General features: G+C 39.7%; 1 protein-coding gene across 1 annotated transcript; it reads right to left on the reverse strand.

The window, feature by feature from the left end:
- Positions 1 to 1,399: 1,399 nt before the first annotated feature.
- Positions 1,400 to 10,519, reverse strand: pgrmc1 (progesterone receptor membrane component 1). The gene is made up of 3 exons (XM_028595612.1): positions 10,169 to 10,519; positions 5,831 to 5,986; positions 1,400 to 4,043 (listed from the first exon to the last, which is right to left on the reverse strand). The coding sequence occupies exons 1-3, from the start codon at positions 10,461 to 10,463 to the stop codon at positions 3,949 to 3,951; spliced, it is 546 nt and encodes a 181-aa protein (XP_028451413.1). The 5' UTR covers positions 10,464 to 10,519; the 3' UTR covers positions 1,400 to 3,948.
- Between the last annotated feature and the right edge of the window lie 1,670 nt (positions 10,520 to 12,189).

A 12,189-nucleotide genomic window follows, 5' to 3' on the forward strand; every position in this document is an offset into this window, starting at 1 on the left:
CTTTTGTTGTTGTAATTGTTTTCGTGTATGGTTAAAAATAACAGAACAGCAATAAAATAAACCTTTACTGATCCGCAGAGGACAAATTAGATGTTTTAGCATAACAACGACAGAACTAAGTACAGGTACAGAGGGGAGCAAAAACATTAAGAGGCATACAACTAGAATAAGAATAGAAGTGCAAATAAAAAACTATACAGAGACATAATAAAAGACAAACTTACGAGGTAAAGTGACAGTAGTGTGGTTAGCATACGGGAGAATAATATATAATGTGTAATGATACTTAGTGATGCCTGCATTAATAGATAAATAAATAAAATAATAAATAAAATTACTATAATGTGGTAAGATAGACCTATAACATATTAACACAATATACAGTATGATCTAGAACCGTATAGTATGGGATATAAAATACAGCATTGTTAGAAAAATTGTGCTCAGAACGGTTTTGCTTCAGTTTCTTTGTTAAACCATTTGCATCCGAACTGCTGTTTAAGTATTTCTGTCTTTCATGTGTTAATCGTGGAAGCTGAGTGACCTTGTGACATGTATCCCTGGGGGCAGAGCGCATCATGTGGAGGAGATGCCGGTCTGACCAGAGATAAGAAGAAAAGCTACCGATTGCATAAACCGAATAACTAACTTGACTCCCAACTCCTTTAAAAAGACACTGTTGCGAACAATCTTCAGTCATTTCCTGTACTTATGCTGAAGTGCTGTAAACTGACTCTACTTGCTGCAAGTAAACAAACTTTCAAGAGAACTCCAGTGATTTGGTCCATTCTTTGATAAATAATTATCCTAACAAGCATGAAGTGCAACGTAATGATATTATAGTACAGCAGTATAACACAAAATATCAAATGTTCAATGGTATGATATCATATAATATAAAAAATAAGATATTACAAAACTAGTCAGTTATGCAAAGCACTAAATATTACTTATTTAAAGGTCAAAGGTCATATCTGATTTGAATTGTGTAGAGAAAAGTTTTTACTGCTACTTCTTATATTTTTTGGAAGGATTTCCTAAATACAATGAAATAAAATTGTCTTTTTAAATTGGAGACGCTTTAATAACATTTTGTGAAAAGAAAAAAACCCAAACTAGTTATTAACTACTGTAACTAATGTCAATTACACAGCGGTGGAAGAAGACATTGATCTTTTAGTAAAAAGTAAAAGTAGTAATACCAGTAAAAACACTCTTAAGTAAAAGTAAAAAGTATTAGAATCAACATAAAAGTACGAGTAGTGTGAGTCAATCCAATCAAGCCAGAATATTGTATGTTAGTTGCATCAACAGGTCATATTATTTCATTCAATTTCTGTCCTTACATTATACATATATAATACAAATCTTATAAAAGTATTCAAATAAACAGACTGACTTCATTTTGGAGTTTTCTTTATTTAATCAAAATTGACATTTAGTTCATGTATGTACATGCATACTGAAAATATTCCCTCATTGAATGTGTTTTTAATGAAAAGTGTCCAGTGGATCTGGTGGACGATGGTGGGAAAGAAAAAAAATATGAACAGACAATTAAACACATTTAACATTAAAACTAACTTCTTCCGTATAACTTGAGGATTACAAATTAACAATATTTTCTTGCAAACAAAGTTTCTGCAGCACTTCACAGACACATTTGTGGGTGAAAAAAAAAAAGTTCCTGGTTTATTATTATTTGCAGCCTGGGAACACGAACTGTAAAATATAGCTGAAAGAAATGCTCTGAGTGGCAATCTCAGCTTTTAATTATCTAGTTGACAAGAATATGAAAACAACAGAGGCCTCATAATAAATGATTCTTTTCCATCATTTTAGTATCAAAAAGAATGCACACATAGCCTTTGTAGTGTTTTCCTAAATGAAGCCATTTCTCTTGTACTTTGAACTTTTGGACACGTTTCGTTTGCACCATGTAATGAACTACAGTTGTGAGCACTACAAACAGTACTGCATGCAAGTGAGGACTTCATATTTTATCATTTTCTGCATCCGAGAAACCACTGCACATTATGTGTTCGACCGAGAGTCGAAAAACAAATCTGAAAGGAATTCACATTATGAATGTGTAAAGCAAAGAAAAGCAAAACATTGTATTATTTGAGAAGCTTAAACCAGAGAATGGTAAATATTTTTTGCTTGATAAATGACTTCAACGGTTAATGGATTACACAGTTAGGATCTGCAGCAAACAACCTGGATTGTCATTGTATTACACTCAGAAAATCGGCCAAAAAAAAAAGAAATCTCAGTATTAGTTAAAAAAGTGGTGAAGTGGCTCAAAAGAAATCCACATTTATCAAATCAGACAGACGTATCAACAAACAGGAGATTTTACAACAGCAGATGGATAGATTGGATAGGGCTGTGCAATTAATCAAAATGTAATCGTGATTATGATTTTGGCTCCCAATGATCACAAAAACAGAATAATCGAGAAAAACAATTATTTAGCTCATTATGCACGTTACATTTGCAAGTAAACTCTTACGGTCTCTTGTGTTCTGAATTAAATAATAAAGTTTACAAAGGACAAGTATTAAGGCAATAATTAAGTTTTTTTTTTTACCGTCGATTTATTTAACTTTTTCCACTGTCTTTAAGTTCAATAATTGCAGCATCTTTCCAGAAGTCAACGAGTAACCGTGTTAAATTATCGTGATTTCAATATTGACCGAAATAATCGCGATTATATATTTTTTTCCATAATCGAGCAGCCCTAAGATTGGATGGGTTTACAAAACCATCTGTACGTCGTCATCCTCTTGGCTTGATTGGGGACAGTTCACACCTTATATAAATGGTAAATAAAGTCAATGTTTATCAAGAAAAAGTGCTCAAAAGAGATCTGTTTAGCAGTGTTTATGTGTTGACATCTTTAATCTTTACATCAGCAACCCTCTTAAAAAGATATTTTCCTGGATTTATCAGCCTGGGTGTTCAGGCTGCGTTCGCACCAAATCAGACGCCAGCCATTTGGGTCTCCGTTTGGGTTTTGTTCGCAGGTTACCCGTTTGGTCAAGTTGCTTTTCCTCAAAAGTTGATTTGGTTTCAACTTTTCGGCATCGCCTAAAACACATTGAAATGGATGGGAGGACTGGCGTTTTCACCGCAACACCTTATTTTGGTGTGAATGGAGTCTTATTCTCCATAAAACAGAGCCTGGTTGACACCAGACCCTTCTCGGTTGTAACAGAGAGAGCAAATCTCAAATTTGCCGGAAGTTCGTCGGGGTTTTCCCAGGCTACATAAAACATATATTGTGGCAGGGCAATGCAAGCCTACTAAAGCTTTCCAAATAAACTTTCATTTTACATGAATCATTTCAAACGCTTGTCTCGGAGTCTGACCCAAACTAGACACAGATATTAGTCCCCTGGACAGAGATCTAACTTCAGTGGAACTTTCTAGCTAAACCAAAAACTAGCTTTTGGTCGGACTCAAAGGCGAGCGCTTGAAATGATTTCTGAAGTTTATTTGGAAAGACCCAGGTTAAAAAAAAAATGAAAATCTGCCCTCTGGCTCCAGACCCTCCATATGTTTTAATTTTGAGTCAAACTACTTCCTGAGATCATTTATTTCAACGCGAGCTGAGCCGAACTTTGGAAGAAAGGAATGTGTACAACCTGCAGAACGTCAGCAGCGATATTAACAAAGTGTACAACAGAGCTGTGGATCTCCTTCAGACGACCGACTAGTCTCAACCAACCGGTAACGTAGAACCGTCAGTTTGGATTGGTCCAAGTTCTTGACTCTCCACAACAACCTTCAAAACCACTGGAAGTTAACTGATAAACTCTAACAACGCTACAGCTCTACAACAGAACGCAGCATCTATAACTGTTAATGCCGTGAGATAAATGGGAGATAAATGGAATAATAAATGGAAACAGTAAGGCATCGATCATTTCCCCTCCGTTTTTTCTAGTCGGCCTTTTTGTCTTTTCCCTCCTCGTCGTCTGTGTACTCGGCTGGCTCCTCTCCTGGTTTGAGGAGCTTGCCGACGTAGTCGTACTTCACTGTAGTAGAGGAGAAAAAGAAAAGGATTTACGCTCTCAATGAGGACACATTCTCAGGCAGAGACACGGCATTAGGTTTTGTCATACGGTTAAATATCTCCTTTGCTGTCTGATGCTTCCAGTAAAAAGTAGGATTGGGCATCAAGAACCGATTCCTACTTTGGAATCGGTTCAAAAATTACGATTCCAGTAGAACCGTTTCTTTATTGGGATCGTTTGGAGGATTTGGTTTCAAATCTGATCGTCGCTTCCAAATTCAACGTGCGCAAGTTTAGGTTTCCGTAGCGGCCAGGTGCTTGTTGTGTTGCAGCCGTGGAGCACAGTAAGCAGCGCTCTAGTGTGGCTTTATTTTACGTTGAAAAAGCTGTAAAACTACAAACTAAATATATAAAAATAAAACGTTCCTCTTATTTGTGAAAATAAGCATGTGACCTGTTTCATCTCCACCCCTCAAAGAATCGGAATCAGAATCGTTAAAATCCAAACGATGCCCGACCTGAGTAAAAAGTCACAAATGTCTGTTAACCATCAAGAGTCCTCCGGGAAAACTCATTTGTTGGAACTAGATGAGGGAGTTAATATCTTCTTTATTATTATTTATTATTATTATTATTATTGAGTCTACAAAATGTCAAATAAAACAGAGAGCGTGGTCCATCACATCGTCTTCCTGCTTTAAAAAAATTATCATTTTAAACTTTAACACTTAACAAGAAATCAGAACATGTATGAAAACATGAATGGAAGCGGATAATTGGAGACGTTAGCCAAGTATTCATCCAAATGTAGCGCAAACTTCAACTGAATTTTCTAAAAAAAAATCTGCAATAGAAAAATGTGAATTTGTGTGCATTTCCATCCACTGCTGTTACGCAAATACTAGGAGTTGGTTCAGCAGGGTGTGACGCCATTAAACCATCGCAGAAGAATGAGGTCATTTAAAGAGCGCCAGTCAAAGGAAACCACGTGGGGAACATGGTGGTGGTGATGTGACGAAGGTGATCTGATGTGTTCAGCTCTTCGGTGGATGTTCAGCTTTGATCTAACCCGAGGCAAACATGGACTGAAGTCATTTTGCTACGGTGTGATACACTTTGGTGAGATTACCGCTTCTCGTGACATTTTTTTTTGGGCCACAATAACTGCGGCGTTTAAATGTGCTACCGTCACGTTGTTGTGTGAAAATGTGATCAAATCTGGTTTATGATTAAATTGAGGGCAAATATATGCTGTGTGCCTCGGAGGTGTAGACCCGGTGACGTTCTGTCACCGCCAGAGAGAAACCCCGGGGTTTCCTCCTCCTAGTCACACCTCCGCACAGCTCCAGACTCAGAGACTGGAACAGGACCAACAGCCTGAGGGGTTGGCCTGGGAAACGTGAAGTCGATTAAAAAAAGATCATAGTCAGCAATATGACATCAACAGAGGACTTTCCTAAGGAGGCGGTCCTTAGACTACAAATAGCCAATTGGATTCTTAAGCAGCATTTCCCCGTAAACGGTTATTGGAGGATTTCTTTGGGGAAAAGTCTCTCTTTTGGCAGATATAAAGGCAGAACTAGACAAAGAAATCTCCGGGTTTTTTTATGTGTTGAACTCTTTTCGAGCACAGTAAACTTTTTTTTTTACGTCCGATTCTGACTTTCGTGGATTTTTCTCAGACTTTTTGGCATGTTGTCATACGTTGAAGAGAAACGGGAAAAGCATTTGAAAAAATGCTTGGGTCCGAGCCATTAATCTGGCCTTGGCGTCGGATCTCTAACTTACTACGGCGGCGTCTGTACTCACCGGTGAACTGAGACTCCCACTCAGAGAGGCCCTCCTGCTGCATGGCGTTCAGGTCCGACAGGTCGTCGTGTTCGTCTTTCAGGGCCTCCTTCTCCAGGCAGAACGTAGCCAGACCTCTGGACGCATCTCTGCCTGCAAACACTCCATACGGCCCGTCTGCAACACAGTAAAGCTACATGGTGAGGCGGCTGCAGCAGCAACAATGGCAGCCGGCAAAACGGCTGAAAAGTGATCATTTTGAACTTGTTTTACTGAAAAGAAAGCATACTGAACACAAAGAAGGTCATTTAAAGAATAAGCCTGGTGTAGGGCTGGGTGTCCTTCAAAATAAGTCAATAATACCGTGACTTCCTACCGGTTACTGAACGATACTTCTTTCTTTCAATACCAATTTTATAATCTTTCAATACCAATAACAATCTTTCATTTTTTATTTTTTTTGCCCACCACCACCCCTCCTCTTCGGAGGAGAACTTTATTTTTTAACACAGCAATATATTTATGTATATACAATATGTTACGTTCAGATTTTGATTTACATTCAGTGCATTTACTTTTGTCCCACCGTGAAAATTCACCCTGTTTTAGTGAGACCCTGGATCCATATAAGGGCAGGGGGGGTTAAAGCACCACGTACAGAGTGTAACACGTAACACAAGACAAGGTGACAGACAGACAACCAAGGGAAGTGAGACGGGACGATATCAGAAGTGACAAGACGGGACTGGACAGGACAGTTGACAAACACAGAGACGTATTATTAGTGATTGGGTAGAATGAAGGAGTTGGCAAACATGTTATGCGTGAGTGTGGATAGAATGTGCCTATGTGTATGAGTAAAGTGGTAACTGCAGGGGCAAATAAATAAATAAATAATGGAAAAGAAACCGGGAGAGCGGGGTATTACATAACGGAGGAGGGAGGCATATGTCTGGTGATGTACACGGCTTGGAGTTATGTTTTTGTTCGCTTCCAACATGTCGGGGAACCTGGAGGACTTTTTTGAAAGGATTATGATGTAAAACTTCTGTGTGGTTTTACATGATAATCATAAGGAGTAAACCGGGTTTTCAAAAAAGTCCTGAGCGCTTTTTTATAACGGCAAGACCCACGTTGTTTTCTGCAGCTCGGAGCGTCTTTTTGAAGTTGAAATAAAGTTTTTTGGACAGTCGACAAATGACAAGCGTTTCCATGACAACAAGGACAAAAAATGGAGCTGGAGCACAGCGAGTTATGCAGTATGAAATGGTGCTCCCTGTACAGGGAACTCGCTTTAGGATACTGTAGCAGTAGCTGTTGTTGTTGTGACACTCTTGGCTGCTTTTTGGAACCAAAACGCTACCAGCTCTTTTTTATTTATTTTTTATTACAAAAGCGCCCGTGTCTTTTTCTTGTCAAAAAAGACGCCAAGTGTGAACACAGCCTTAGACTTAACAACTGCTTGATTTTTGCATAAAATCTACATAATATACACATAATATAGATACATATCTATAACTGATAATGACCCTTTAGGAATCATGCAGCAGTGAATATTTACTTTGATACATTTATTGATAATCATTTACTCCACAAAATGATAGAAAGCTGAATATTTTTTTACATTTCAGAAATTAAATTCTTTGATCAAATATTTCCTGATTTTAAATAAATATTTTGTCATTTTTAGATTGTATTTTAATTAAAGTTCTTGTATGGTTGCTTGTGTTAAGATGGTATTTAACATTTGAAGCATTTGGCTTCACTGTGTGAGATCACTGTGTCCTTTTATATGCACGTACCAGGAGAACAGCCAGTCCTAAAGGGTTCAACAGCCATGAGTGCTACTAAAGTGTCCTTGGGTGCCCGGGTAGCTCACCTGGTAGAGCAGGCGCCCATATACGGAGGTTTACTCCTCTCCCCCGGGTTAGACTCCGACCTGCGGCCCTTTGCTGCATGTCATTCCCCCTCTCTCTCCGCTTTCATGTCTTCAGCTGTCCTGTCAATAAAGGCCTTAAATGCCCCAAAAAAATAAATAAAAAATAAAGTGTCCCTGAGCACCAAAGCCTTTTCCCATGGACACATAGAATTCTTTTTATTGACCAAAAACCAAAGCACGATTTCAGGCTTAAGGACTGGAAAAGTTTGCATGATAGTAAGATATGTTGGTCAGAGGTTACAGGCAACAGAGGTTACAACAATCTCTGAGATAAGATAAAAAACGAAGAGGCCACACTCTGCGTTACAGAGTACAGAAACTGTAGTCTATATCTATGATGTTCAAATTCAGGGATTGCTCCGTTGCCGCCGGAAAATCTGCCGGATTTCACTCACTCAGGCCGAAAAATTAAAGTGGTGCTTTTGCGTGACTCTTTGCAGAGAAACTCAGATTTACAGATCTGTCGATTAAATCAACTAATCGATTAGTCGATACAATTGAATGAGTTTTCGATCCCCCGCAGGAGTGTCTCTAAATGGCCTTTTTGTGTGACGTCCTGTTATGTTCTTTAACCTCTCAATGTAGCCCACTTAGAGTTTATATATTTATATTTTTGTTGATATTTTCCCCATTATTGTTCCGTCAGATCGTTTTTAGATCTTGACATTTTCAAGCGCAATTGAAGGAAGCTTCATTTCAGGAAAAGAGAGAAAGGAAAGAGCTGTTACACAAACTCACATTCATTCATTCATTTTTTACCCTCATAGTGTTTTAAAACCTTCTTGTGGCAGCGACAGAGGCAGCGATGTTTCCCGTTTACTGTACGGGACTCTCACACCGCCTCAACACGGACTGACATTACCGGTAGGACAGACTGATTGGCGGTTACATGATTGGCCACCGCAGAATGACATCGGGTTGGCTCTCTCTAAAAGTTGAATCCGTCTCAACTTTTCCCCGCAGGCCGCAGCATTTTCCCCAGCATAAACGCACTACCCCCATTCAAAATTTAATAGAAAGACGCGCGTTTCTCCATGTTGACGTTTCTGCTGCCTCTCGATGTTACGAACACTCTTTCCATGAGACCGTTGTTTAGCTTTGACAAAGCGATGTCTCATGTTTTCCACACCCTTCGTCTAAATGCCTCTTCTCTTCTCAGTGTGGTGTCTCTTTCTTACCAAGAATAAAAGGGCCTTTTGACTCCCTGTGGTCTGTACATAATCATACAGATGTTTGCACAGCTGACCCAGGCCCCCGAGCAAATGCGCTTAGCCTCGCAGCCAATTTTAGTCCAGTGGCCACTTGCGGTGTTGCAACAAAAATTTCCCCTTGTGGCCCAAAAAGGATTTTCTCCATAGGCCACCGTTGTAACAGTGGCGCCTGTAAAACTGGTGACCGGACACATCGAACTGCAAACAAGGTAGAATATGACTCTTCCTATTCTGGATATTTAACCATGGACTTTTTATATTTTCAAAACTTCCCTTTAGTCAACTGCGCATCTTCAGTGGGCCGCATATCATGGAGCTTAGAAACGTTTTTTGGCATTTGTGCCAGACCTGCAACTCCACTGAACATGCAACTCTATTATTATTATTATTATTATTATTAATTATCATAATTATACAGTACATCAATCGCGATTGCTACAGCGGGTTCCTTGCTTTTTTGTGTTCGGCAGCTGGGGGCGCTACTAGGGGTGGGAATCACCAGAGGCCCCACGATACGGTATTATGACGATACTTATGGCATGATACGATGTTAATGCGATTTTAAACATATTGCGATATTCTGCGATATATTGCAATTCAATACCTTTTTATTTGAACTTCAAATGATGTCCCCGAAGATCTGTTTTACCATCTCACTTCAATTTCATTGCTGCAACATGGGATTGTCAAGGCGACAAACTGACCAACACTGTCATAAAAAAAACTTGTTATAAATTATAAATTGTATAAGTTGTAAAAAAGTTACATTCTCATGTGCAATGTATATGATAAAAGGTTGACCATCGACCCACTCCCCACTGCACTTTTGCAAACATGGCGGCGGCAGTTTTTAATTTATTTTGTTTACTACGCAGTAACTCAACTTCTATCTATAGACCATCTATGGTTCCAGGCCACAGCAGCTCCTCTGTTGTGAAACCGGGGCCAGCTAGCTTGCTGAAGGGGGTGTGGCTTCAACTTCCAGACAGTTATAAAAACTCCGAGTTATATTCGGTAATAATGTCAGCAAATTGCTATCAATGTATCAATTAAATACCACATCAAAGCCAACGGCCATCTCACGGGCCGTCGTTGACGTAACGTTCAAAACACCAGAGGGTGACGACACATTAGGTCATAGGCTACCACCTTAACGGTGACGGCTCCGTTATTTTCGATACATCCGTGGACTGCTCGGGTAAAAGTTACCTGGCCCGTAAAACTTCTTCCCTCTGGTCACGTCGAACACTTTCCCGTTGACAGCCATGAGGATCCTCGGATCCTGGATACCATCGTAGGGCTTCAACTCTGCGAGGGTAAAATCTCTCTTTTTCAGTTTAGGAAGCGGCTTTTCCACCTCGCCGAAGTCCTGTGGTTTGTCCCCGCGGAAGATTTTGTACAAGAGGAACAAACAGAGGCTGAGCAGGGTCAGGTTCAGCGGGGAGGTGAATATCTCCTGGAAAATACCACCAGAAGTTATTTCGCTTCCTTCTGTTTCAGCCATGTTGAGTCCTCTCTCTGCCCGTGTGTGTGTGTATGTGTGTGTGTGTTGGGTGGGACCGGTAGCAAAATTACGAATCCCACTATGGCCACGCCAAGACCCGCCCTACGAAGCAGCTCGATTGGTTGGGGTTAGGCATGTCACCTCGAGTGGTTAGGGGATTGGTCAGGGGATAGGACCTGTACATGTAAGCATGGACGCCTGGCCAATAGTAGCGTGTGAATGCTATTGAAGGGCGGGTCTTGGCGTGGCCATAGTGGGATTCGTAATATCGCGGACCGGTAGAGCTCATGGATCCTAAACCAATCACAGCTGCAGCCTGAGAGGCGTCTGGTAACTGTTTAAACCAATCAGGTTCGCTGCGTGCCAAAAAAAGTGATCGACATCCAGATAGAGCTAGATCCAGATATTGCATTATATTTAAACTATCACAATATAGGCTACTTCTATTTCTGTTTATATTCTTAATTTAAATCATTGATTATTCTTGTCAGAAAATAGTCAAACATATAAATAACTGAAACAACTTAAACACATGAAATCCCTCCTGTAATAATTGTATTTTGATGTAAATAAACTAAATGTAGCTGACTGAATGTGACAACTTATTTTACAGTTTTTCTCATCTTTTGCACAATCCCCATATTACTAAGTTCTCTAAGCAATATGTAGCCTACTTGTACAGTACTTTATATTGGAGCTTTAACGATAAGTCGATTATATTTATTTTCATAATCAACTAAATCATTTGAAAGAAAAAACATCTAAATGTTCTGGTTCCAGCTTCTGGTTTCTTCAGTCTTCTTCAGTGTGGCCTTTTGGGGATCCCACTTTTTGTTTTTAACCAGGGTGACTTACAAAGATACAAAATAGCTACAAGTGTGTATGCACTATACAGGATTTACACTATTAAACTTTATCGACAGGACAGCAAACAGCCACCCACAAATAGTCTATAAACAAAGCATCTTTGGGATTTCACATCAACAACGGTTAAAGTTACCCAGGCTATCGAAGAATAGCATAATTCCTCCGTTCAATTAGGCCTAAGCAATGCACCCCAAGCTTCCATCCTTAACCTTTTTGCCTGCAGCATGTTGGCATTTGAAAAAAGCGTCTGTGTGTCCAGTGCGTGCAGACTGTAGTTACAGTATTGCCTGAGGCCTTTTGGAGGAGCAACACTTAGGTTTTAGTTTGTGACCTCCCTGCAGGGGAAACAGCCTCTAACATGTTCTGTTTGAGCTTCAACTTTACTCTGCAGACAAAAGTGTATTATGAGTTGCACCTGGAATTGCCTCCAGCCTGAAAATAAACAAGAACTTTGCTATTAAAATGTGAAAAGGTGAAGTGAAAAACATGCAGCTGTTACTTGCATCTATTCTGAATAAAACCAAAGGATGCAGCCAATGGCCAAGTGTGACTTTGCTCAAGATGCAAAGGCGTCATACGGTCAGCTATTCCATCAATCAATAGATAATCTCTCTCAAGGGTTAAAGACAACACGAGGGTTAACAAACCAGTCTCTCCACTGCTGGCTGTTCTAATTTAATGGGAGAGAGGAGAAAGAAGGGTTAGGATCTAACGAGCGGTTACCACCACCATCTTCAGCCAGAGAGGTCATTATTTCTTCAGCTTCTTAATGTGCTAACAGGGCTTGCAGCAGATGAACCGGTCGTGCTATTAACGTCATCGCTACACAATTTCTTAGTAAAACCAAAATGAATTAAAC

The sequence above is a fragment of the Perca flavescens genome, chromosome 13, assembly GCF_004354835.1.
Source record: "Perca flavescens isolate YP-PL-M2 chromosome 13, PFLA_1.0, whole genome shotgun sequence".
Taxonomy (NCBI): domain Eukaryota; kingdom Metazoa; phylum Chordata; class Actinopteri; order Perciformes; family Percidae; genus Perca; species Perca flavescens.

Bases quoted from the DNA above. Each gene is read 5' to 3' on its own strand.
- pgrmc1 (XM_028595612.1), bottom strand. From the start codon at position 10,463: ATGGCTGAAACAGAAGGAAGCGAAATAACTTCTGGTGGTATTTTCCAG. The intron at 5,987-10,168 runs GTAACTTTTACC...ACTGTGTTGCAG, and splicing joins GAAGAAGTTTTACGGGCCAG to ACGGGCCGTATGGAGTGTTT. The intron at 4,044-5,830 runs GTGAGTACAGAC...CCTCTACTACAG, and splicing joins GTGGGAGTCTCAGTTCACCG to TGAAGTACGACTACGTCGGC.